Source organism: Corvus cornix, chromosome 3 (assembly GCF_000738735.6).
Source record: "Corvus cornix cornix isolate S_Up_H32 chromosome 3, ASM73873v5, whole genome shotgun sequence".
NCBI classification, from domain to species: domain Eukaryota; kingdom Metazoa; phylum Chordata; class Aves; order Passeriformes; family Corvidae; genus Corvus; species Corvus cornix.
This window is the reverse complement of record NC_047056.1, coordinates 100,921,033-100,946,259: the sequence shown is the minus strand read 5'-3', so window position 1 is coordinate 100,946,259 and position 25,227 is coordinate 100,921,033. Positions and strand designations below refer to the sequence as shown.

Here is a 25,227-nt window from a genome sequence, read left to right as displayed (position 1 = left end):
TATTTTTCACCGTTAGTAGCTGAAGGGTAGAGAGAAAGTATGATTAGAATTTAATAGTGTAAATGTGGTAAGGTGGACTTCCACTACGTGTGTCCCTCTTCCTGTTTATATTTAACACAGGGCTTGAGCAATTTATTTGAAACAGATGCTGCGTGATCGCTGCTGAAGCACTTGAAGAAGGACTAAGCATCGACCCTGTGATTTATTGCTTCTTTTCCATGCATTGTTTTTATGTCCTTTTCTTGTACATAGTTTCAAGAGAGACTCCTCTGTTCAAACGAAAAGTTTCTTGTTGCACTTAAGATTTACTTCGTGGCAAATACCAGCAAGAGACGTGTCAGGGTTAGTTGTGGGGCAGAGGATGGAATTCTTAGAATATTTATTTTAGTCCAGCTTTGAATAACTGTTCTGTGCAGCAAGTTAGACCTTCCTTCACTTGCGTCTTACGGTCTGTCATGTGGTTTGGCTCACACGAAAGTTCTGCAGTATTATTTCCCCCAAGGGTGTTGAGTTTTTGTTTGTGTTTTTAGTTTTTTTTTTAGTTTTTGCCTCAGTGCTCTCTTTCTTGCTTTACTCCCCACGTGGCAGACTCCAGATTCTGGATATTTTAGCAGTTACAGGGAGAGCGCATGCTAAGAATCAGTACATTTTATATAAGAAACTACAGATCAGTGGTTGGTGGGTTTTAAATTTTGGTTTTGTTTGACCATTAATGTGGTTAACACAGACAATCTTTACTGAAAGTTTCATTGCTGCTTATGGACAAGTCAGAATTTAAATTTAAAAAAAAACAAGAAAAAGCTGTTTTTCCTAATGTGACTTTGGATTAATTGCTGTTTAGGGATGTGCGACTTGGGCGAAATGGGGTAGAAGAAATAAAGCATCACCCTTTCTTCAGAAGTGATCAGTGGAACTGGGACAACATTCGAGAGAGTAAGTAAATTAGGTTAAAAGTTCTATTTTATTCAGTATTTGCAACAGTAGAAATGAAAAAAAGAACTTTCAGCTGTATAAATTAAGTATTTTCTATCTATCAAGAATGTTGTTCAAATATTCATATTTATCACTTGTATTATAAAACCTCATACGAGTAAGGGTTAGTAAATACACATTTTTCCTACTGGAATTACCTCACCTTTATCATGTTTTTAACGTATACCTTTCCATTTTCAACAATGGAATTGGGTGTTTCAGAATTTTAACTAAAAGGAATGCACGTTAGGTTTTGTTTCTCTGGTCTTTTGTTCTTTTGAAGTGGGTTCTTTTGTTTTGTTTCATTTTTCTTTTAATCTACAGGTAGTTAAGGCAGTAGTTTGACAGTGGTCTTGTCAGTTTTATTGCTTTTCATGTAAGGTATTGAAAACGTGATAGCTTTAGGTAAAAAAGGAAAGTATGTCAGTTCAGCTCTTAAGTTTGTCATAACTTCTAAAGTTATATATTTACTAAGATTTTTTAAAATGATGGTTGTATTTAAAGTTCTATTCTCAAGTGTGATTACCTGAGCAAATATGTCTTGCATAATGGATGGTCTATGCATTAGGCAACTAATACAAAAATAGATTGGTCTAGAAAAAATTGTTCACAGTAGTATGTCCAGATCTGCTGTCTGGTTAATATATATTTTACTCCAAGTTATTTAAGGACAACTTAAAATTACAGTCTTTTAATACTAGAGAGATACCAGTATATAGCAAGTATATAGCAAGACTGAATCTTGGAGTGAAATGCATCTTTTTTCCCCTTTTTTATAGCTGCTGCTCCCGTTGTTCCTGAGCTTAGCAGTGATATAGATAGCAGTAACTTTGATGACATTGAGGACGACAAGGGAGACGTGGAAACCTTTCCAATCCCCAAAGCCTTCGTGGGAAACCAGCTGCCTTTCATAGGATTTACCTACTACAGAGACAATTTGTATGCGATACTTTGAGATGCATTTTTAAAAACATACCTGCACATTTCTCTTCTATTCTTTCATTTTTTTCACTCAAAATACATAATTTATTCCTTATATTCTATTAATTTATATCCAGTTGTGAAGATACAAAATGCAAACTTTGAGTAAAATAATTAATTACTATTTCAGTTATTTCGATAACTCTGATTAAACAGTGTATTTTTATATGCACAAAATCATACAATATCTTAAAAAAATCAATTAAGGTTAAAATTCTGATAGATTCATAATTTTTTTTCTAAAATGGTTTTTATTAGTTACTTTAGAAGTTTACACAGCACAATAACTTTCTAGAATTCATTTTGAATAATTAAATAATTATATTAATTAAAAAATTACAAGCAGCTGTAGTTTCATAAACATTCTGTTAAGAAAAGATTAAAATCAGAAAGATGCACTAACACCAAAATAAAACAAGCTCCATTTTGAGAGCAGCATAGGACAAATTGAGACTTGAGAGAATTGATTAAAATGGCAAAGTTGCCAGAGTTGTTGAAAACTTGAGTAAGAGCTGGAGGGATTTGTTTTTGTTTTTGACAGGTTGCTAAGTGACTCCTCTCAGTCTTGCAGAGAAAATGAATCTGTGCAATCTAGTAAAAATGAGGTTAGTGCCTTTTTTCCTTAGTATTAATGGTATGATTAACTAATTCTGTGAAGTCTGTTAAGAAAAGATGAAGTGTAAAATAAGTTTTTAAGCAGTTTTGTCAGGGGCTTTTTGTCTTTTTAATGATCCTCAATAAAAATGATATTTTCTATTTACAGGACAGCAAAGAGGTAAGTATAGTATCTGAATTATGAAAGGAATAAAAAAATTCCTACATAATTTTATGTGGATGTGAAGTATCTTAAATGTTCACCAAATTGTTAGCAGTAAACCAGTTGTATTTTGAAGCAGATGTAGTCAGTGTTAAGGTGCTACAGTATGAAGGTAAATGAATACTGATTTTTCTCAAATTCTTTTGCAACCAGAATTTCTTTGGAAAGCCAATGTGTGAGACTGTTTGCTACAGACAGCATTACTCTTGGGAAGGTCCCACACTTACATTAATGATTCATGACTGATTTATTCAGAATTTGAAAAAGTAAATTGTCACCTTCAGGGATAAAGGAATGTTTAACTCATACTCCAGTTGGAGCATATGAAGCATGTTTATCCAGCTTTTGAAGATTGACAAATGAATTTAAATTTGCATTATAGGAAAGCTATGGTTTTTTCATATACTTACTTCATTATGTTGCTTAAACATTTGTATTATTCAAGTGTAGATAGTATATTGTTAACATTTCTTAAAACTTACAATTCCTTTTCAAAGTTTAAAAAATATGTAAAGGAAATGCATTATGTATTGATCAGATAAATTTAAATGCAAATGTTTATTAGAGTCCGCTTCCTTCCTGTCATTGATGAATAGATGAATGGTTTTAGACTTCACCTTTTAAAGAGAAATGGTACTGCTGTTTAAAATACATATGGTCACATTCATGATGTTTGCTTTATGTTGTGATAGTAAATGCAGATGGTAAAATCTTGCATTTCACTTCTGACATCTTATTTAGTTTGTATTTTCTCAAGCAATGAATCTCTGGTTTTGATGTCCTTTTCAGTGTCCCTGTTCTGGATATTTTCTAATTTTAACAATTATAAAGCATTTTACAAAACCACATTTTTACATTTCGTGTTTGGGGGTAGAGGAAGAGGAGGAAGGGAGGAAAATAAATGCATTTGAAAGCGTGAAGTCATGAGATGAATAAAAAATTTATTATTTATAATTTATTTAATGAATATTTGGGTCCTGGACTCACAAATTTTTAAAAAAATATTTTAGTAAGCAAAACAAAGCATTTCCAAACCTGAAAAGTGTTCATTAGCTTCCAAGATGTAAGATGAAGAAATTCTTCTTTATGTGAGGTCACTGAACATGTTTAGTCATATTACCTGAATGTTGTCCAATTTGGTCATGTACACCCCTTTTTTATTTTTTCATTTCATTTAGAAAATGCTATCCAAAAACATCTGCTGCAGTGGAAAGTCTCTGGCTGCAGAGCACAGCAAAGGGCCGGTAACAATGTTTTTTGCCCATATAAATTTAATGACTCACAATCTGTGGCACATAATTGTGTTCAATTCAACTCATCATGCAACAAATTTTGTTGCTATAAATCCATATACTTAAAATCATCAGAATTAATACCTTGTAAAGATGTAACCTTCTAGCGATGGTTTTAAAATAATATACTGGAAGATGGAATTAATTTTCCTCGCTTTCCCTTGTTTTGTTATTTAATTGAATTACATTTGTTTTCTGTGAAAACATTTTTATATGTGGGCCATGCTTTTTTGATATTTTACACAGTTTCAGAAAAAACTAAGCAAGCTAGAAGAACAGCTCAGTAATGAATTGCAAGCCAAAGATGAACTAGAACAGAAGTACAGGTGAGAATGTTTCAACATGTTTGGTATGTTTATAAAGAAGTTTTATTAGACCTTTTGGTTTTGAATACTTATAAAAGCCTTTTAATCCACTTCGGGGATTCCCAACCCTGCAAGCAGACCTCACTCACTGTAAGTTGCTGGCTTAGTTCTTGCTACTCCTGTGACTACTGGGGTGGTTTTATTGGGGTTTGTTGAGGTTTTTTTTTGCTTTAACTCCCTATAAGAATTCTCACTGTTATTTCAGTGATTTCTCCAGTCCTTGAGGTTTCATGCTATTGCTGAAAATAGAATATCTTGCATAAAGTTAATGAGACAAAAGTACCTTACATAAAATTAGTGAGACGCATCCAAATATTCTAATTTCTATATTATCAGCAGGGTTTAAAGTTACTTTTCAAATTTGTTCAGGTCTACAAGTGTTCGTTTAGAGAAGATAGCAAAAGAGCTCGATGAAGAGGTAAGGCCATAGATTTCTTACTGGAATTAGAACTTTAAACACTTGTGCATGGCTTTTTTCTTTCGATAACAGGAAATTGCTTTTGAGGAGCTGTATATTTTGTAGAAAATAACACCAGTTGATTCCTTGGTATTCGTAAGCATGACCTTGTTGTCACTGCTAAAATATTTTCATTATGATTTCTGTACTGTAACTGCACATTTCTTTCCAGAACTTGTTTTTACCATATTCCTAAGTTGGCAGACAGCATGATACAAATATCCCATATAGATTTTAAAAATTGGAGGTGTGAGAGCAGTGTTTCCAGAGGAGGAAAGCCATGCTTTGCATTGTTTAGTATTAGTAAAAGGACCCTATTTCTTGCCCAGCTTTGCACTTTACTGCTTCTACAAATTTGGATGTGGCTGTGTACCACTTAATGTATTGCTCATGCAGGTGTATGTCAAGACCTTACCATACATGTATGTTTCTGTGCTCCCAGAGTGACTGCTTAGGCAGGTCTACCAGGTTTGTCAAATCCAGATGATCAAACAGTATTTAAATTGCAAAGCTCCTAGCCATAGACATCCTGGACTGGATTTGACCACGTGTTCTGATACATTGTGTTTGCAGCAGGCAGATAGACTGGCTTCCTCCATTACAGACTACACTGAGTGCATGAGCTGTGTTTTACCGTGTAAGAATACCACTCGTGTGTGTGTAATTAGTGGTGTATTTTTTTAAATGTATCCAGATAACTTCAAGGAAGAATGTAGAGTCTGCAGTCAGGCAGTTAGAGAGAGAGAAGGCTCTTCTTCAGCATAAGAATACAGAATACCAGAGAAAAGCAGAACATGAAGCAGATAAGAAACGCAATTTGGAAAATGAGGGTATGTTGAACCATGCTTGAAGGTTCCATTTTGATGTGGGTTTTTAATACTTAAAATAAATGAATTATAGTTCCAGTTGAAGCGTTTTCGTGACAGTGATTAACAATGTTGAATTGTTTTTGTTGCAGTTAATAGTTTGAAAGATCAACTTGAAGATTTAAAAAAGAGGAATCAGAACTCTCAAATATCCAATGAAAAAATCAATCAACTACAAAGACAAGTATGCCAACTTTATATTTTTTTCTTTTAAAATAATCACTGTTTGAAGTACTGATTTTGGTAACAGTGGAGGGATTTGAAATGTGTAATTGCATTTTAAAAGCTGTTCTTTCTCAACAGGTTTTGGTGTTCAAAAGTAATCTTAAAATATACTCCTTCATATTTCTTTAATCCATAAAACCTAGTATTCTGTAGTAGAAATAGTGGGTTTTATATTGTAATTGTTTCTGAAATATGTTTTAATCAATCTTAGTTGGATGAAGCCAATTCCTTGCTGCGGTCAGAGTCTGATACTGCAGCCAGGTTAAGGAAGAACCAGACAGAAAGCACAAAGCAAATCCAGCAGCTGGAAATTAATAATAGAGAACTACAAGATAAGAACTGCCTGCTAGAGAATGCAAAACTCAAACTGGAGAAGGAGTATCTCAATCTTCAGTCAGCTCTAGAATCAGAAAGGAGAGATCGAAGTCATGGATCAGAGATTATCAGTGATTTACAAGGTATTCCTGCAAATCTTTTGAAATTAAGATTGCTTCTTGTTTCTGGTTTGGGTGGTGTCATTTGAGTTTCAGACTGTGACTAGATAAATGTGCTGTTTTATAAAATGTTACGAAATTGTGAAGAGCATTTAAGAGAAGATGTGTGATAACATCTATAAAACATTATTGATAACTTTTAAAATCACCCCAAAGGAGAAGTTCTTAATAGTCAGAATTAGAAGCTGTTGCATTTCAAAAATGTTATCTCTAAATAGCTAAAGTACAGTCTTGTTTTCACACACTGGCCAGCCTCACTGATGTTTTGATAACTTTTAGGTCGAATATCTAGCCTTGAAGAAGAAGTGAAAAATGGAAAGAGTGCTTTAGCCAAACTGGAAATGGAGAAGAGACAATTGCAGGAAAAGCTCACAGATTTAGAAAAGGTAACAGCAGTGTTAAATGAACATTGGTATTACATTCTCACGAAATTTTTGAATTTGTGCTTTTATTACTTGAGACATTGAGACCAAACCTATACAAAAAGTAAACCTTATTTTCTGCTTTTTTTGTTTTTTTTTCAATTTGAGAAGTGGGGGAAAAAAGACCTAATTTCCCACAAAATCATGATACATTGTATTTCTAAAGTACATAAGTACCTAATAATGTACTCTGGTGTGTAGCTTAACAGCACAGTAACAACATTTCATTTCATGTGTGGAGTTCTTTAGACTCTCATTATTGCTAAAAATAAAAGAGCCTCTGCTAATAGGATTTTTTTAACAAATTTGTTACTGAAACAAAAGTCTTGAAAAATTTCTTCAATAAACTTAATCTTTGAGCTGCTCTTATTACATAATGTTGGTTGTTAAGGCAGTAATTCTGTAATTGTTTGTAACTGGGGATGTCACCGTACATTTTTAGAGTGCTTTGGCATTCACAAAAAAACAGTTGTAGAAATGAGTTGTCAGTTAGTTCGTTAGCCTGAACACTTTCTTCTACTCTGTGGATCCTTCCAAGAAGCATGTTGCTGTTGTTCAAAATTCTGCCACTAACCTGATATATTTAATATTTTATTTCAAGTTTATTTTTTCTTTAACAGGAAAAGAGCAACATGGAAATAGATATGACATATAAATTTAAAGTTATGCAGCAGAACCTTGAACAAGAAGAAGCTGAACATAAAGCCACAAAAGCACGATTAGCAGACAAAAACAAGATCTATGAGTCTATAGAGGAAGCAAAATCTGAAGCCATGAAAGGTATGTATTTGACATCACAGTTGGACTTAGGCGTGAATTACACGAAGTAGATAATAAAATCTTTCACTGTGCATATTCTGGTACATCTCATGACAACTGAAATACCATGAAGAGAGGGATAATCACCAAAAAATTCCAGAAGATGGCTCTTACTTTTGAATTAAATGGCTTATGTTTATTGCAGCTAATTAAAAAGCTACCTACAGATCCTGTCCATCCAATTGCAGAGCATTCACAAAAATTTTGAGCGTGCAGGTCTTGTTAAGCAAAAATGATTCAGTAGTAATGGCTGAGTGACTTGGCATATCAGGTTTCCAAACAGCTTCAGCTTTTTGATTTTATAGTATCGCAGAGCACAGTAGATTTAAATGTTTTATTTTTAAAATTCCACCCTTTTTGTTCATCTCAGAGGTGTTGCAGATAAACTGGAAGTTATCTAGAAACTCAAAAGTAGGAAATAGCTCTGTCAGAAATGCTTGCAAAATCATCCTGTGTGTGTGTGTTTACTGTGAAAATTTTAATTAATCACTTTCAAGTAGTCTTTCTTTTCAGTTTTAAAAGGAGAAACATCTGGCTTATTGTTAGTACAGAGCAGACATCCTCTTCCCTTCGGCCTCCAAAATCCGCCGTTTTACACTTCACTGATGCCTTATATCTTTTACTTCACAGAAATGGAGAAGAAACTTTTGGAAGAGAGAGCTTTAAAGCAGAAAGTAGAAAATCGGTTGTTGGAAGCTGAAAAGCAGCGCTCCATGTTGGACTGTGATCTCAAACAATCGCAACAGAAAATAAATGAGCTCCTTCGGCAAAAGGATATACTAAGTGAAGATGTAAGGAACATTGACAGAAGGAGTCTTAAGTCAAATCTTGTTTTCAATGTCCTAATATTTTTCCTGTTATGGTACTTAGAAATATTTGTGAATGAAAATGGCAACAAAGTTTTCCTTCTCTGTCTCTGGAACTTTAAAAAATCTACTTCATGGAATGTGGTGCTATTTTCCTGAAATATTTCAGCATTATTCATCTTAAAAGGTTTTTCTTCTGTAGTAAGGTAAATCCTGTGAGATTGACGTGGAAAAACTAGGTAATTTAATGTGGGCTACTGCCTTTATTCAGGAAGCACCTTTGATTTACCAAAAGATGTAAAGGAAGTCAATTAGAGACTGTTTAAATCTTGCTTTCCTGTGTAGATCTGTAAAATTCACAGGTGTCTGTTTCTTTTTCAGGTAAAAAACTTGACATTAAAAATAGAGCAAGAAACACAAAAGCGCTGTCTCACTCAAAATGACCTCAAGATGCAAACGCAGCAGGTCAACACCTTGAAAATGTCAGAGAAGCAGTTAAAACAGGAGAATAACCACCTTCAGGAAATCAAATTAAGCCTGGAAAAACAAAACAATGAACTCCGCAAGTATGCAAGCTGCTCTATATGCTTTACTCATGTTACTGATTTTTGAAATATTTTTGGAACAAAAGTTGGGAGCAAAATTAATTTTAAAAAATTGCTGCAAAGAATATGCTGTTCTACAGTGCAAAACTTAATTGTTGTTTGGAACAATTTACAGTGACTCTAACTGAGACTTGCCCTAGTGATTCAGCAATGTATAGGTTTGTATTAAAAGATGTTTGTTATCCTGAAAATCTTAAAACACACAGCTTAAATATGAGTCTGAAGACTTTAGAGAAACACTTAATTAACTGAAGGTCTAGGTATTTTTTTTAATGATGTAGGACCTCAGTGAAGAGGAAAGTTACTGGAATTTTTAGACTAGGAGAGCTTATCAGAGTTGGAAATTATTACTACTGCAGAGCTACAAAGCATAACCATTGGAAATATCTAGTACTACTATCTAGATCTTTAAACACATCTGTAGGACCTTCTGATAGAAGTGTCAGCAGTTCTTCAAGGTCTTAAAAGTAGTATTTGCACCTGATAGTAAGTAAGGAAATAAATAATTTTTTTTTTTTTTACATGAAGTGCTTTCATGTGAATGAAAAGATGAGATTTCCACACATATCAGATGAATCTCAGTCCTAGTGCCTTTATGACTTCTAATATTTTATCTCCCTGTGCTTTGTCTTTTCTGTCAGCAAGATGCACTTAGTCATGTAGAAGGTGGCCATAATGTGGAACACTGGCAGAAGTCTTTTCTGCTACATTTCTGTTGTTATGGAATTGACTTTGTTTTAATAACAAATGAATTCAAGAAAATACGTGTGTCAAGGAATACAGTCATTCACAGACTGTGCTCTAGCAAACGACAGACCCAAAACAACCAGTCAGATCAGTGACATTTTACATGGAAATAAGATTCTGTTGGTGGCTGATTACTTTATCAGTGTCTCTTACGGGTTAAACTTCGTGACACTGTTGTAGTTGGTGTGTTAACAGTATTATTAGTGCAGTATTCTCAGCTGTCCAAGTGAAAAAGAGAGCTGGTACCCAGAGGAAGCTTCAGATTTAATAGCTGATGTTACTTAGGACAGGAAATCATTGGAGATCTCAAGAGTATGAATGCTTTTTTGTTTACTGCTTTAGAATATCTTCATATCTCTTAAGCATGTTCTTCCTTTCCAGGGAACGTCAAGATGCAGATGGGCAAATGAAAGAGCTTCAAGACCAGCTCGAAGCCGAACAATATTTCTCAGTATGTTTTATGCTGCTTTATTTTTATATTAATCTGTTTACTGAGTGTTGGATTTTCTTCTTCCCCCTCAGCCATCAGATGTTTCACATCTCTAACCCAAACCTACTTGTTTCTCGTGCCTCTCTTCAGTGTTGTCTGCAGCCTTGGTCTTGATTACTGAGCAGTTTGAAAGAGCTCATGTTGAGAAATGTCCCAGCTTTGTGGGGAGTTCAGAGGGAGGGAGTCAAGCAGCTCATTTTTCCACAGTGTGAATAATTTTCTGCTGGTTTCAGGCCTTTTGCATTCAGCATCTCTTCCATGCTGTATGGTAGAGAAGAGTTGTATTCTCACGTAGTGTGACAAAACACGTACACTTACGGCTCAGAAGGAAATTTTGCATTACAACCGAACTTGGTAGTGATCTCTTGGGAGTTTTTGATTCATTGTGGTAAGGTGCACCAGAATAAATAGGTATTGTACTTAAAAATCATCACTGGTATGTGGAGGTTAATTTTAATTAACAGTGCACAGCCAGTCGCACTGCAGGAGATGCCAAAAGGCTTGTTTCAGTATTAACAGAAAATTAAGATTTTCTTATCGATATAGGTCAGTGAGGAAAAGGCCTCGCTAAAGTTTTATAGATGAAAACATTACGCACATTAAAGGAGAGAAAGGGAGAATTGAGGTCAGTTGACTGCTGTAGATGGGCCAGAGACAATCTGTCTTGAAATCCCTGCAGTAAGTACACTTTGAGTTGTTTGTCACTTGACCTGTAGTCAGCCATTTGAGTGGACAGAGCAATATAATGTTTCTTCCATTTTCTTCAGAGTTCTAGATTTGTATTAATTAGATGAAATTTTGAACTTCAAATTATTTTCTAATTGGTTTTTCCCTTATTCCTCTATTTCTTTTTGTTCTTTAACTGTCATGTTGGTTTCGTGGATTTGTATTATTAGAATCTAAACTCCACATGCCTAATTACATCAGACAACGATTTAAAATAGTAGAGAAAAATAAATTAATTCTTTTCCCTGCTTCTGATACTTCTGATTTTGCACGAAATAGTGATTTATCTTGTCATTTAGAGTATCTTTAGAGTATACAAACATAAAAAATGTGTATCGTACATCTACCTATTCACAAATACACGAGTTAAAAAAGGAACAACAACAAAGTAAAATAACCAAAACACATTTGTGAATGATGATGACATTTAGATAAGTTTAGAGAAGGCATTGCACACTTACACTCATAGTAAGTGTGATTAAGGAACTGCATACCATGTCAACTTGTATAATTCTTGTGGACCTTCAAGAATATAGAAATCATGTAATTTTCTTTCTAACTTTAAATTCTAGACTCTGTATAAGACGCAAGTTCGAGAACTTAAAGAAGAATGTGAGGAAAAGACCAAAATTTGTAAAGAAATGCAGCAAAAGATACAAGAGTTACAGGATGAGAGGTAGGTTTTGCTAGTTGGACTACTAATACATAAAAGATCAGGATTGTTTTTTGTAGTCTTCTTTCCCCTGCCTTCCTAACCTACCCATTTTAAAGTTAAAAGTATATGTCAATAATTTGCAGAGATTCCTTGGCTGCTCAGCTAGAGATTACTTTGACAAAAGCAGATTCAGAACAACTTGCCCGTTCCATTGCTGAAGAACAGTACTCTGATTTGGAAAAAGAAAAGATTATGAAAGAGCTGGAGATTAAAGAGATGATGGCGAGGCATAAACAGGAACTTACTGAGAAAGATGCCACCATAGCCTCGGTGAGTTACATGATGTTTTGGTAGAGGTTGGAGAGCTTGAACTATCCATTGCTATTTAGCAGCTTTAGAGATATACAAGTATATGTAACATTTTAAAAATATTTATTTCTTATGATTGAAATTCAAAAACCTCTTACCATGTTTCTTCCATGCATTTCTCTGACCATTCTTTCTTCTGTGCCCCTACCCCTCTTACAGGAAGTGCTCTTATCCTTATCTTGGTTCCACTCTGCAGCATTTCCTTCTGTCCTGTAATGCTTCATATGCCAAATGAGTTTTGTTACGTGGGAACATGTAACATGTCCTTTTTTTTTTTTCTAGTTGGAGGAAGCAAATAGGACACTAACTAGTGATGTGGCTAACCTTGCTAATGAGAAAGAAGAGCTAAACAATAAACTGAAGGAAGCACAAGAACGTATGTATTGTCAGAACCAAATGTGATCTAAATTGAAACCAGGTTTGTTCTTCAGTAGTACTGTATTCTTTTGTAATGAGTTTTCATAGATTTTTTTTTTTTAATTACCTTGCTGCAGAAATTACAAAGCTAAAAGAAGAAGAAGCAAATGTAGGAAATATTAAAGCACAATTCGAGAAACAGTTGTTGAATGAAAGAACATTAAAAACCCAGGTAAGCAAATAAATTTAAATGAATGTAAAGATAGTGTTCATGAATCAAATAATTTTTAATTAAAAACTTTCCATAGTAAACTGTTGATATGTACTAGTAATGCTTTATTTGTTTCTGCTCTGAAAGAAAATATATTGGGTTTTTTCTTTCTTCTACTAAGTAGACTTTCAGTGTAGTGAAACTGGATCCTTATGATTTGTAATAGAGGGACTGCTAATCCAGATGTATTCTGTGGATACAAAAATGCTGTTAGCAAGGAATTTTCCTGCTGCTTTCTAAGCCCATGGGATACTTTTCTCTCTCACAAGGAGATTAGCAGAAGTTCTATAAACTATGAACACCTGCGACCTTGTAGAACTATATTTATGGTACAGTAGAAAAATATTTTGACAATGGATGTTTTAGGATTTTAGCCAATCCACCCAGGGGGTGGATGATCCTTTGTCCAATTAGACTATGAAGAAACAGTCTATAAAAGAGTTTGTAAAATAATTAAATAAGTCAATCTTGCTCCACAATTCCTGCCTGTTGGATTTCTCTCCTCCTCCCTATGGCTGCAGGATACGGTAATATTTACTGCCTTAATAGTATTCCACCAGCAAAAGTCTTCATTTCTGTCAAATGATTTGATATGTTACTGGTTTCAGTCTTGATTTATATTCCTCTATAAGTTCTAGAAAGAGGTACATTTCTGATTTTAATCCAGATTGTTTTTTAGAACAAGTGGCATTTTAATACAAAGATACATTTTAGGTCTAGGTAGTGAAAATGGAAGAGTTTATTTAAATGAGTGAAAGTGCTCACACAGCTAATGCTTGCTTCAAGTAAAAATGGCATCATTACCTTCTTTTGTATTTTGTGTAATACATTGAATTAAAACAGCCTTGTGGTACTGGATGGCAGAGGTCTTAGTTTATAGTTAAAAGTGCCTACTTATAGACAGGAGAGAAGACTATTTCTTCACGGCATAATTCTTTGCATTTATTAGTGTGGTTTTTGTCACCTTTTTCTTTCCCATGGGAAGGCTGTGAATAAATTGGCTGAAATCATGAATCGGAAGGGTCCAGTCAAACGTGGAGCTGACACTGATGTACGGCGGAAGGAAAAGGAAAATAGGAAGCTGCATATGGAACTGAAGTCTGAACGAGAAAAGTTAACCCAGATGATGATCAAATATCAGAAGGAAATAAATGAAATGCAGGCAGTAAGATCTTTTTCAAATAAAAAAATTGCAGTATTGTCTGTAAAATCATAGTCTTGATACAGACTTTAAGGTAGCATATCCATTCTCTATTCCTGAATTTCCCCATCCAAAAGAAGTACACAGAATATATATTGAGATTGGCTACAAATTTTGCATAATTTTCTACTTATATTTTCTCCAAGTAACCAAATATTGTGATAGGAAATCTTGCCATTTATCCCTGCAGCAAATAGCTGAAGAGAGTCAGATACGGATTGAACTGCAGATGACTCTGGACAGCAAAGACAGTGACATTGAACAGCTTCGTTCCCAGCTGCAGTCACTGCACATTGGGCTGGACAACAGTAGCATAGGCAGTGGACCTGGAGAGGCTGAGGCAGATGATGGATTCCCTGGTATGTTAACTTTATTAATATTTCTGCATTAACTGGGTTTATACTAGTATTGATGATCTGATGAATCTGTGACTTTTCATCTATTTCTACTGTCTTACCAATCCTTTGATAGCTATCACTTGTCCCCCTGCTAACTAAATCTGTTGTAATACTTCACCTTACATTTATTTAAAGATTTTTTTTTAAATTCTGTTGTGCTCCATTAGAACTAAGTATGTTCACTTTATTTTGGTGGTTACTTTGCAATTACTGTGGGTATGTGATGAAATGTAAAACTAATACTCTCTTCTTAGAGATTCTATTTTGACTGCTTTTCTACTTTTCCTCCTTTATGCTTTGTGTTTAGTCCATATCACTCAATCCCACATGGAATCCATGTCCTTTACCTATCAGCACTCTTCTACCTCTGTCAGTATTGCCACTAAGCCTTCCAGTTCTCGCATGCTTCTTGATTCCGATTCTGACTCAGAGGAAGAACCTTTGTCTTGTTCCCACAGCCCTACAGAAGTTGATAGCACAGGTGACATCCCTGAGAACTGTTTGGTTTTGTTCTTATTGTGTCCTTTTCTCTGTTTCAAAACTAACATTATTAATACATAATTAGAGAAACAAACCAAATCTGGCAGCTAACATGCTGCAGTGGCAGTAGACATTGCCATCAAAAACATGAGAAAGTTCGCATGAACAAGTAACTGATCTGGTTTCTCTAAATGTTTGCAAATGCTTGCTGACAGTTATAAACCCACTATTTTTAATGAAGCATTGAGTAAATGAGCCTTATGGCCTGTTTTCAAGGTAGCTTCTACACGGTATCTGCAGCTCTCTGTATGACCCTAAGGTACTGGATACCAAAAATTCAAATCTTTGTGTTTAAGTGAAACATCTAACTTCTCACATCTAAATATACATTATTTTTTGGTAGAAGTTCAGTCTCCTGAGTATTACATTTTTTGCCTTAAAAGTATATTATGAGTGATAACGCCCTGGTAAAACAGAGTTGTTTTCCTAATTCTATATTCATATTATATGACTACACATACACCCTTTTAACACGGCTTCTGTTTAGTGTTAATGTTTGAGGTGGGTTTTTAGTTGCATTCAAATTTCTATATTTCACTTGAGTTTCCTTTAAAGTGTGAATACCTTGCCACTGAAGGTAGAACCTCTTTTGGGATTTTGACATTACTTCATCAAACTAGAGTAAAGAATAAGGCATTTCTTCTATTTTCCTCAGTCTCTGGTTTTTGCTTTGAAGCTTCTAATAAAAGAAAAGCTATGTACATATATGTTTTTTCCTTGTTAGCTGCTGTTGTGGTATGTGCATGCATTTGCTTTGTTCTAAAGTAAAAATCATAGCTAAGCTGGGACTTTTGCTGACATAATTACAAAAGATTTGAGGTAGGATGGTGTCTTCTGTTATTATTTCCCTCTTAGTGTTTATAAGCATATATTGTGAGAAATTTGGAATATTCTGCCCTTTTTCTGATCTGTTAGTATTGAATGGACACCAGAAGTGAAGTATAATCAGAAAGGTCTCATTTTGTCCAATTTCATGCAATAGTATTGGATTACAGAGAAAAATAGGAAAAACATAATATTTTAGGAAATAGGAGAAACATGCATATTTTTTTGCCCTACATGTGCTTCCTGGATATGGGGTAGAACATATTTTTGCATCAGCATTACGCTTGCTACACTTTCTATGAGGTGTGTAGTTGAAAGAAACAATATAAGGTGGCAAGTATGAGGCAAAACACGTTACTGAACTGCTTCATGTACTTGATATGTGTATTGAAATAGGTCATCAGCAGCACTGCTGGTAGGGCAATAAACATTGAGGACAGTGTGTATCTGTGTATCTTGGTTTAAGTCTCTCTAGACGCAAAAAGAATTCTATGAATATCTAGTAATTTTTTGTTACACTATGTTAAACATGGGCAGGAACCTGCAAATGCTCTCTGATGAGAAGGAAAATAGTTTTTGTAATTTTGGAATATGTTTCTGCTTGTTCCATGGTTTTGTGTTTGTTAATGCTTAACACTTCAGTATTTTTGACTTGGAGGTTCCTCAGCAGTAGTAGAGGTTATCTGCTAGGGTAGGAAACTCACTAGAAAAATATTATTTCAATTGAGTAGTTCCTCTTAATAAAGCATAGGGGGAAGAAATGCTTGTGTTAAGTGCAGCTATAAATATAGGGTCAAAGGGTATGTGATCCTGTGTATTACCAAGCACTGGGAAAGCGTGATCCTGTTGAGCTTCTGGTGACTACTGAAATGTGTATGTCAAGCAACAGCTGAGCTCTTAATACTCTTGATAAATCAAATCTGACAAATGTGCCACTGTAATATAAAATACTGCAAGTGTATGAAAGGGCTGTTGAACTCGGGCAAGGCATAAGGATTAGCCAAAAATTACTTATTTTTGGATTAGAAAGCCTAGGTGATACAGGCAGAATTAGGAAAAGAAAAATTTACAGACCAAAAAGTATGAATTAGAATACTAAACCGACTTTTTCCCCAGCATATAGGGTATATAGGTTATTTGTGGTGGTAATTTGCCTTTTTATTTGGTCTCGGATCAGATGTTGTGTGGTCTGTGCTAATATCTTTAGGTGCTGTTGTAAAAGGTAAATGTCGATAGACATAAGGCTTTTAAGACTTGAAAAAGTTACTAAAGGGAATGTGTGTGCTATAATTGCAAGTTTGTTCTTCCCCTTCCTCCTCGTGCCTACTACTTTTTTTTGATTGCATTGCTGGTTATTGGCTGTATTCAGGGGCACATTATTTAATGTATTCCTGAACATTTACCGTGATAAACTTCGCAAGACCCTGTACTGTTAAATAGTTCATCCTCTTATGTTTGCTCTCTTGCTTTATTATTGATCTTCAGTAACTTTTAAAATGCACAGTAGTCTCAAAAATAATGTTTTGTCTGTTCTTTAATACATACCTCTTTTTCAGAATCAAGATTGGAAGGCTGGCTATCAATGCCCGTTAGAAATAACACCAAAAAATTTGGATGGGTTAAAAAGGTAAGAAAACCAGATTTATGATCTTGTTTCATGGATAGTCTCAATTTTAAACTTACTGTAGGTTTCCAACACTTCAGTTTTTCTTTGATACGTGTTCTCTCATTACCTAAATGGATAAAATATGTTAGCTGGTATAGCTACATCTAGAAGAGCAGCTTAAGACAATTGCAATAGTTCAAAACACCTCTTTGTTTAGCCAGAGGTGAGAACACTCATTCATGATCTTCAAATGTTTATACATGCCATAAGTATTTCCAGCAGCATTACATAGCTGGAATTAGGCAGAGTGTGGAAACAGGTGCTCTTGACAATTTCTTTATTTAGGAGATAAGACTAAAAACTACTCCTCCTGCCTTGTGCAACCTTCATTTGTTTACCGCTTCTCAGTAGCCTCTTTGATGAGTCTTTGTCCAAAATGTAACATACACATTTTCATACCAGTTTCCTTACTGCTGAGTCATACAGTTAATTCTAGGCAAAATTCTGGAAGTAGGACATCTTCTAGGTAATTAGCTTCTTAATGAACACTGCTAGCTATTCTGGTAAGTATAATAGTGATCTTTTTAAGTATGATCCCTATTAGTTGTGACCTGCACACATGAAACAGGCAGAGGATGACAGTTACTCTCTCTACCAGTCCAAGTGAAAATTAAATCAGTAAAATAGAAAGGAAGAGCTTATATCCTACTTTCATCCAGACTTTCATTTTTGTTTCTTCATAGATATTTAAATTACATTTAAATATCAGTTAATCTGATAACATAACTTGATTTATCAGGTAATCAGAACTTCATTTGTTATGCAATGAATTCCTTGGCATGGACTTAGTACTACTGTTGTCCATTTAGGTACCATTTAATCGAATTGTAGAAAGATATTGCTGCAACATATGTGATAGATAATTGCTGTGATATATTTGACATCTGTGATGAGCTGGATTAAAACATATTTTATCCTTTTGTCTCCTAACAGTATGTAATTGTAAGCAGCAAGAAGATCCTGTTCTATGACAGCGAACAAGATAAAGAACAATCTAATCCCCATATGGTATTGGATATAGAGTAAGTGTTGCCATGTGCGATTCCGTCTTCCGATTTGTAGGTGAACTCTGTTGGAAAGACCTGTGACCAAAGGCCTTTTGAGGTCCAGTCTGGGAGCACAACATCACATGGGACATGACTTTTTTTAATCTGAACTATAGAGCTGGACCCTTGGGTACCCCCTGTGGTGAAGAGTTGGGTTTGCTGTTGGCACTGGTGCAGGAGGAGCAGTGTGGTGCTCAGACTGATCCGGGGAGCTGCACTGAGCCCTGATGTAACCGAACGGCTCCCACTAGCTCAGCTAGACCTTCCTCGTATACACTTGGGAGCAAAGCATGTAAAGAAAACTGTAGCAGAGCAGCTATAATTTTCAATGTTTGTATATTTTCTCTTACAACATGGCCTTAGGGGTGGGTTGTATAGTTAATTTATTTTCTTAATAAATGCAGAATGTGGCTATTCAGAGGTTGGAGCATGGGGACAGGATTGTGTTAGAAAGCTGCTAGCATCCATTAAAGTCACATGATCATGACTTTTCAGTGCTTTCGCAAATATTGCTGGATGCTTGTGACTTCTTTTTATTTAGGGTTTTTGTGAGTTAATGTGCAGGGTTGAAAGATAGGACTTTACCAAGTGATTAGAAATCTGTACAAATTTGACAAATTTTTAATGCCTCTTAAGTTTTAATGTGGTATGTTGTATCCTAACTTAATCTGTCAAATTTATCATTTTGGTAACATTAATTTTTGTCCTTATTGAAACAATTTCCTATAGCAAACTCTTCCATGTCCGACCAGTTACACAGACTGATGTGTACAGAGCGGATTCCAAGGAAATTCCTAGGATATTCCAGGTATTCATCAATAAACCAATGTTTCTGGTGTGACAGACACAGTATTTCAGACATTGTCAAAAATACTGTCTAATGAAATATTTACTAAAAAATAATTGAAAAATAGATTCTAGTGTAATTCTTCAATCTTTGTACTTAGATAATGACTCTGAATTTATATTTGCCATCTAGGAGTACTTGAGATTATTTTGTTTTCATTCTAGATCCTATATGCTAATGAAGGAGAGAGCAAAAAGGAACAGGAATTTCCTGTGGAGCCCATGGGAGAGAAGTCAAATTACATTTGTCACAAAGGACATGAGTTTATACCTACTCTTTACCACTTCCCAACCAATTGTGAAGCTTGTATGAAGCCACTGTGGCACATGTTTAAACCTCCTCCTGCTCTGGAATGTCGCCGCTGCCATATCAAATGTCACAAAGATCACATGGATAAAAAAGAAGAGATTATAGCACCTTGCAAAGGTAAATAGCAAGTATTTGAATATGCAGATAGTGCTGGAGTCACGAGGCATTCTAAGAGATCAGAGGATTCTAGTAGTGGTCTGACACCAACTAAACCATAAAGGTTGATTTGTCTTTTATTAGTACATGGCCATCAGCCCCTTTCTGAGGGTGTCTCCATGAGGGTTGCTCTCTGCTGTGAGTTCATGGCACGTGGCTGTGGTATGCACATACCTTTTGTGTTGTCATCCTCATGCAGTAGAGCATGGTGATTTTAAGGTGCTCACACTGTGTGTTGTGCTCTTTGCTGTGGGAAACAACAGTGCTATGGAAGGGGTTACATACGGTGAAGGTTGCTCCTTGTGAGTCAACGTTACAGAATTTCTTGGTCTCGGTCACACCTCTTTGTGTTACCCATTTTTTTCCATGTGAATGTGTATCTTCCACAGTACTAAGTTGTTACTCTCTAAATACAAGGAGGAGGCACTGTCAGCAGCCAGGAAACCTACTGGTTCATTTTGCTTTTGACTCCTCTGCTGATTGCTCTATGCTGACTATGAGAGTATAGTAATCTGACAGCTAATTTTTGATGTGGGGCCATGTTTAGAATAGTAACAATATTCATTTTTATTTTTTAATTCTTATTACAGTGTACTATGATATTTCTACGGCAAAGAATCTACTACTGTTAGCTAATTCTACGGAAGAACAGCAAAAATGGGTGAGCCGACTGGTGAAAAAAATACCCAAGAAGCCTCCAGCACCAGACCCCTTTGCTCGATCGTCTCCCAGAACTTCCATGAAGGTACAGCCAAACCAGTCTATCAGACGACCAAGTCGACAGCTTCCTCCAAACAAACCAAGGTGACATAAGAGCTGCTATTTCATTTATTGTGTTTAATGTTTTACTACAATTTGTTTCAATTCCTTATTCAGTGTAGAAGGACTCATGCTAATGTCTCATGATTTCTAAAGGGTAGTCTTATCAGATTCTTCTGATTCGGTAAAAAAGGTCCATACAAAAATGATTAATTTACTACTGGATCATTTTTAAGGAGCAGAATCCTATACTGTGCTGTGGAAGTGATAGCATTCTGCAGGTAGCATTGATACAACTGCACAGTGCAGAGTTTCTGGGTTTTTTCCAGTTTGCTTTTTTCATCACCTGCAGTGCTAGCTTCTATCTGCTTCTATCAGTTCCCAGTACTGGCAGCCTGTGAAAAGGTTGGTCTGACTTATTTTGTTCATTGCAGTATTGTAGTTTAGCAAAGGCTTAACATTTTTCCCCAGAGAGGTAAGCCTAGGATTGCTGTCCTTGTTTCTGTGACCAAAATAGCACCAGTATCTCAGCTGGCTGGGTGAGCTCTGGACTGGGTGAGTGGCCAGAGTTAGTGGGGAATGCAGGGAAGCACACTCTTGCTGTGATGCTGCTGTTACCACAAAACATGCTTATGCTATGAAGGGTAAGATCTTAAACACATGCTGGTATTTTAGTGGGTGGAAATGCATAGTGAAAGAACTTAAAATAATTTAGTTTCACTTCCTTCCTAACCTTCATACAGTCTAATTTTTCGTGATTTAATTTACATATTTAAAAGAGAATCAGACCTCATAATACAGATTTTAAATTAATAGATTTTTTTTTTTTATTATAATCATGAAGGAAAAAAGGGGACCAATTTTTAGGGACCAATTATTGAAGAGTTTCTTTGTGCAAAACTAACCAAAATATCAGTGATAGGATTGAAGCATGAATTGAGAAAACATTAATGACAACTTGGGGGACCAGTAGATTACTTTTCTTCTGCATAGTGTTTAAAGTCTAACTTAGTAGTGTTACTCTGTTTCTTGCTGTTAACATATAAAGTTATATTATAAATTCTGATTCTTTCTCAATAGCTATTCTTAGGTGTTCTGAAAATAATTCTCCTTCCAACACCCTTTTTTCAATCTTCACAAACTTTTGTACAAAATGCTTTTGCAGCACAGTATTTGCCATTCTATATGGGTGGAAAAAGGAGGAGGATGAATATTTTTGTGTGTAAAGCATTTAATTTTTCAGTTTAAGTTTTTAAGTTAGCCTTGCAAAGGTACCTAACAGATGAAAAGTATAGTTCCATGAGGTCATGTCACCTATCACCCTACTAACACAGGTCTGTCAAACCAGTGGAAATTTGTATGGACTTGAACACCTTTAATTAGAAACCACATACTCATAAATTACTGTAATTGCTATGGCAAATTTATATCTCAGTGTTGCTTCTGTGAGGCTTTTTTGCAAGGGCTTACCATATGGAATAATTAATTTTCCCTTATGAACTTCATTAAGAATGAAGATGTAGTTGCCAGTTCAATCTAGGGACTGAGTAGCTGGGGACAAGCAGTGGGCCCTGGCAGCCAGGCAGGCTCTTGGACTGCACCAAGAGGAGCACAGCTGGATGATTGAGGGAAGACATTATCCCCCTCTGTTTACTCCAGAGTCTGCAGCATGACACTGCCTCCATGTTTAAACTCCTGGATTCCAGTCAGACAGCAAGACATTGGGGAAGGACCAAACAGAGTCCAGCAGGATGGTCAGAGCAGATGCCTGAGGGAGCTGGGCTTGTTCAGCCCAGATGATAGACATCTCCAGGGGCTCCCAGAGCAGCCTGGCCCAGCCTATGGGGAGGGTATCCACGAGACAGAGCCAGGCTTGTCAGTGCTACATGGTGGGAGGGTGAGAAACAAGGGGCTCCCTTGAACCAGGAGACACTCCAGCTGGGTAGAAGGAAAAGCCAATGCAGAGAGGGAAGCCAGTGAGGCTGGACGGGTTCCATCCCTGGGGGCTCTTAACACCTGACAGGACAAGACCTTGAGCATCCTGGGCTGGCATTGCAGCTGACCCTGGTTTGAGCAGGAGGTTGGGCTAGAAACCTCCTGAGGTCCCTTCCAAGCTGCGTGGTCCTAAAAATGCTGTTCCTGCTAGGAATTTCACACAATGATTGTTTCTTCAAGGTTTTCATGGCTGTTGTTCTTAGTGAGGATTTAAGAAAGGGCAGACCAGTTTTTCATACAGACCATATAATTTCTGTTTAGCCATTCAGTTGGATCGTGCGAAAAGGATAATTCCAAATTGAAAAAAAGCCAACTTTAATGTATTTTACTTCCTAATAAATTGTTTAAGTGTTGTAGCCATAGTTCATGTAACAAATGAATATTGAGCCTTTTCAGGGCTATATCACATTTAAAGGTTTAAATAGTTTGAAGCCTGAAAATCCAAATTTCCCTGAAACCCATTTTGTTTAAACCATGTGATTAACTGTGTTAAACAATGTAACATGTTTATATTGATGTGTTAGGGTAAGGTTTCAATGCCTGCATCTTATGCTCAGCATATAACCCTGATTAGGATGCTTTCATCTCACTGGAGAGATGACTGGGCTGGGTTTCATTTGTTGTAGCTAAAGCAGTTGAAAAGTTAGTACTTAAGATATTTGTCTAAAATTCTTCAATTACAACAGAAAGAGATGAGTGCTTCTAGACAATGATTCACCCCATCCCAAAAGAAATGCCTCAGATAAGTAAAATGACTCATTTGCTTGACAGGGTTTGCCTCTCTTGCCTTCTTTGTTCTGTAGTGACCATACAAGGAGCACAGACAGGGAGGCCTGAACAACAAGACAATATATCCTCTTTTCTGGCATTGCCTAACTTTAAATAATGAGCTACAGAATAGCTGTATAGTGTAATCACCCTGTATTTGGGATGTAGTAAAATCCTGCTGTATTTGTTTTTACATTCAGATGAAGCTATCATATTCAATGTTCTTTTCAGCACTCAAAATTACTTGATTTTATTGGAAAAATTGTTAGCTTTTCATTATTGTCTGGAAGGGGATAGCAGGAGAGCATAAAACCACATCAGTCAGCAAGAACGGCAACAAAACAGAAAGCAGATGATTTTATAAAATGTACATGTTGGTCTTTCCTACTGAAATTTTAGGGGAAAAAAAATCAATATGGTAAGTAGTCTATTTTGAATTGAATGATTTTTGAGGTGAATTTGCAATGAATGCAATATTCTTAGCTTACATGAACACTAACTGAACCTTCATACTTGTGATAGGCAAAGGAACAAACACCCTACCTCAAACAGTCTTTCAGTTAAAAAGGTTTAGTGGTAGTAAAAGGAATTTTGAAGTCTTTTATAGAAGTGTGACACTCATAAAACATCAAACCCTCCTGTTGCAGATTACTTGATCTGGCATTTAAGGACTGGGATTGGTCATTTGATGATGTTGATGATATTGATGGTGATGATGATGATGACGATGTTTTTGATTTCTGAAGAAGTATAAGGGGTAAATCTACATAGAGAGGAATGGATTTGTTTGCCTTTGAATACAGCATGCTATGTTGGATTTTGTTTCTCAAAGCAGAGAAAATACGAGATCTCATTTTAATATTTTAAACAGAAAAATGAGATTCTGTTCATGATATTGAACTTTTTGGAGGAGTCATTTTCATTAAAACAAAGTTTTTGCCTTTGTCAGTGTTTTTATTTTTCTAATTTTAGATTTTTTTTCAAAATTCATGTCTGCCTGCCTGAAAAAAAACCCACAACTGCTGTTGTCAGTTGTTGCTCATCTCTAATGCTAATACTGCTAACCTCAGCAGAGAATATTTGAAGGAGAAAAGAGAGATAGTAGCAGTTGGATGTTTAGCTTGTTAGCCAATAGACTTGGCATTTACAAACACTTTTGATTTTTAAGCTTTTAATATAAACTGACTGGTCTATGGCTAGCAGACATGAAATCACTGGAGTTCTGCAGTTTGCTTCTCTACTTGTGTTCTGAAGTGAATTTGACTTGGCTTTCCTTTGCAGTGCTGTGCTTTCTTGGTACCTAACCACACATTTAGAACTATGTAAACAAACGGGCGTTGCAGCTTTTGTGATGGGGTTTCCTTGGCTGCTTTAGAAAGATCTGGCCGTTGCAGTGATCTGATTTGTCCCATGGCTTAATTCTGGATGTACTGCAAATAGTGTTACTTATTTTATAGACCTCAGTATCTGATCATTTCATACGTTGATGCAATCTTATGTTTACACAGAAAAGACCCTCCAAATGTTAAATGCCTAAGAATTGTTTTAAACAGCATGTGAGATGTGTCTCAGCTGTACAACAGCGGCACTGGGGCTGCTCCTCAGGTGTGTCCTTAGGGAACTGAGGAACCAGCTCCTGCAGAAGTTAAAACAGCTTAGTGTCCACAGTAATGAGCATTGCATTAATTAAATATACTGCATCTTTGTGTATTAAAAGCTTACAGATCATTAATCCTTTAGAAGCAACTATTAAACTGTGCATATTGTACTTTACCCTCATGTACTGCAAGGGGGTTTAAGTGATTTGGGATTACAATGTGTAAGGATGTGCTATACTGAAGTAATGATGCTGTTGGGTGCAGAGGAAAGGTGTTTCTCCCAAGTACGATGATGAGCCCGTCTCAAATGAAGACTTTGAAGAAGTATATTTTTGTCAAATTTACATTTGTTGCATTTACTGACCAAACTTCCTGCTTCTTTT

General features: G+C 35.8%; 1 protein-coding gene across 3 annotated transcripts in view; it reads left to right on the top strand.

The window, feature by feature from the left end:
- ROCK2 (Rho associated coiled-coil containing protein kinase 2) overlaps positions 1-25,227 on the top strand; it is a 107,287-nt gene that overhangs the window by 70,680 nt on the left and 11,380 nt on the right. Inside the window, exons 7-32 of one of the 3 annotated variants that reach the window (XM_019282147.2) lie at positions 842-933; positions 1,752-1,911; positions 2,495-2,558; positions 3,949-4,014; positions 4,309-4,388; positions 4,797-4,845; positions 5,579-5,714; positions 5,843-5,934; positions 6,187-6,433; positions 6,749-6,855; positions 7,512-7,671; positions 8,341-8,501; positions 8,898-9,082; positions 10,250-10,319; positions 11,657-11,760; positions 11,883-12,069; positions 12,391-12,484; positions 12,603-12,697; positions 13,722-13,901; positions 14,128-14,296; positions 17,257-17,327; positions 18,300-18,388; positions 19,142-19,220; positions 19,424-19,685; positions 20,315-20,528; positions 23,894-25,225. In XM_019282147.2, the coding sequence (XP_019137692.1) occupies positions 842-933; positions 1,752-1,911; positions 2,495-2,558; positions 3,949-4,014; positions 4,309-4,388; positions 4,797-4,845; positions 5,579-5,714; positions 5,843-5,934; positions 6,187-6,433; positions 6,749-6,855; positions 7,512-7,671; positions 8,341-8,501; positions 8,898-9,082; positions 10,250-10,319; positions 11,657-11,760; positions 11,883-12,069; positions 12,391-12,484; positions 12,603-12,697; positions 13,722-13,901; positions 14,128-14,296; positions 17,257-17,327; positions 18,300-18,388; positions 19,142-19,220; positions 19,424-19,685; positions 20,315-20,528; positions 23,894-23,990 (3,310 nt within the window). In that variant the 3' untranslated portion in view covers positions 23,991-25,225. Of the gene's footprint in view, positions 1-841; positions 934-1,751; positions 1,912-2,494; positions 2,559-3,948; positions 4,015-4,308; positions 4,389-4,796; positions 4,846-5,578; positions 5,715-5,842; positions 5,935-6,186; positions 6,434-6,748; positions 6,856-7,511; positions 7,672-8,340; positions 8,502-8,897; positions 9,083-10,249; positions 10,320-11,656; positions 11,761-11,882; positions 12,070-12,390; positions 12,485-12,602; positions 12,698-13,721; positions 13,902-14,127; positions 14,297-17,256; positions 17,328-18,299; positions 18,389-19,141; positions 19,221-19,423; positions 19,686-20,314; positions 20,529-23,893; positions 25,226-25,227 lie in introns of those variants that run through there. The other 2 variants (XM_039569627.1, XM_010393315.4) reach the window with 2 other exon arrangements.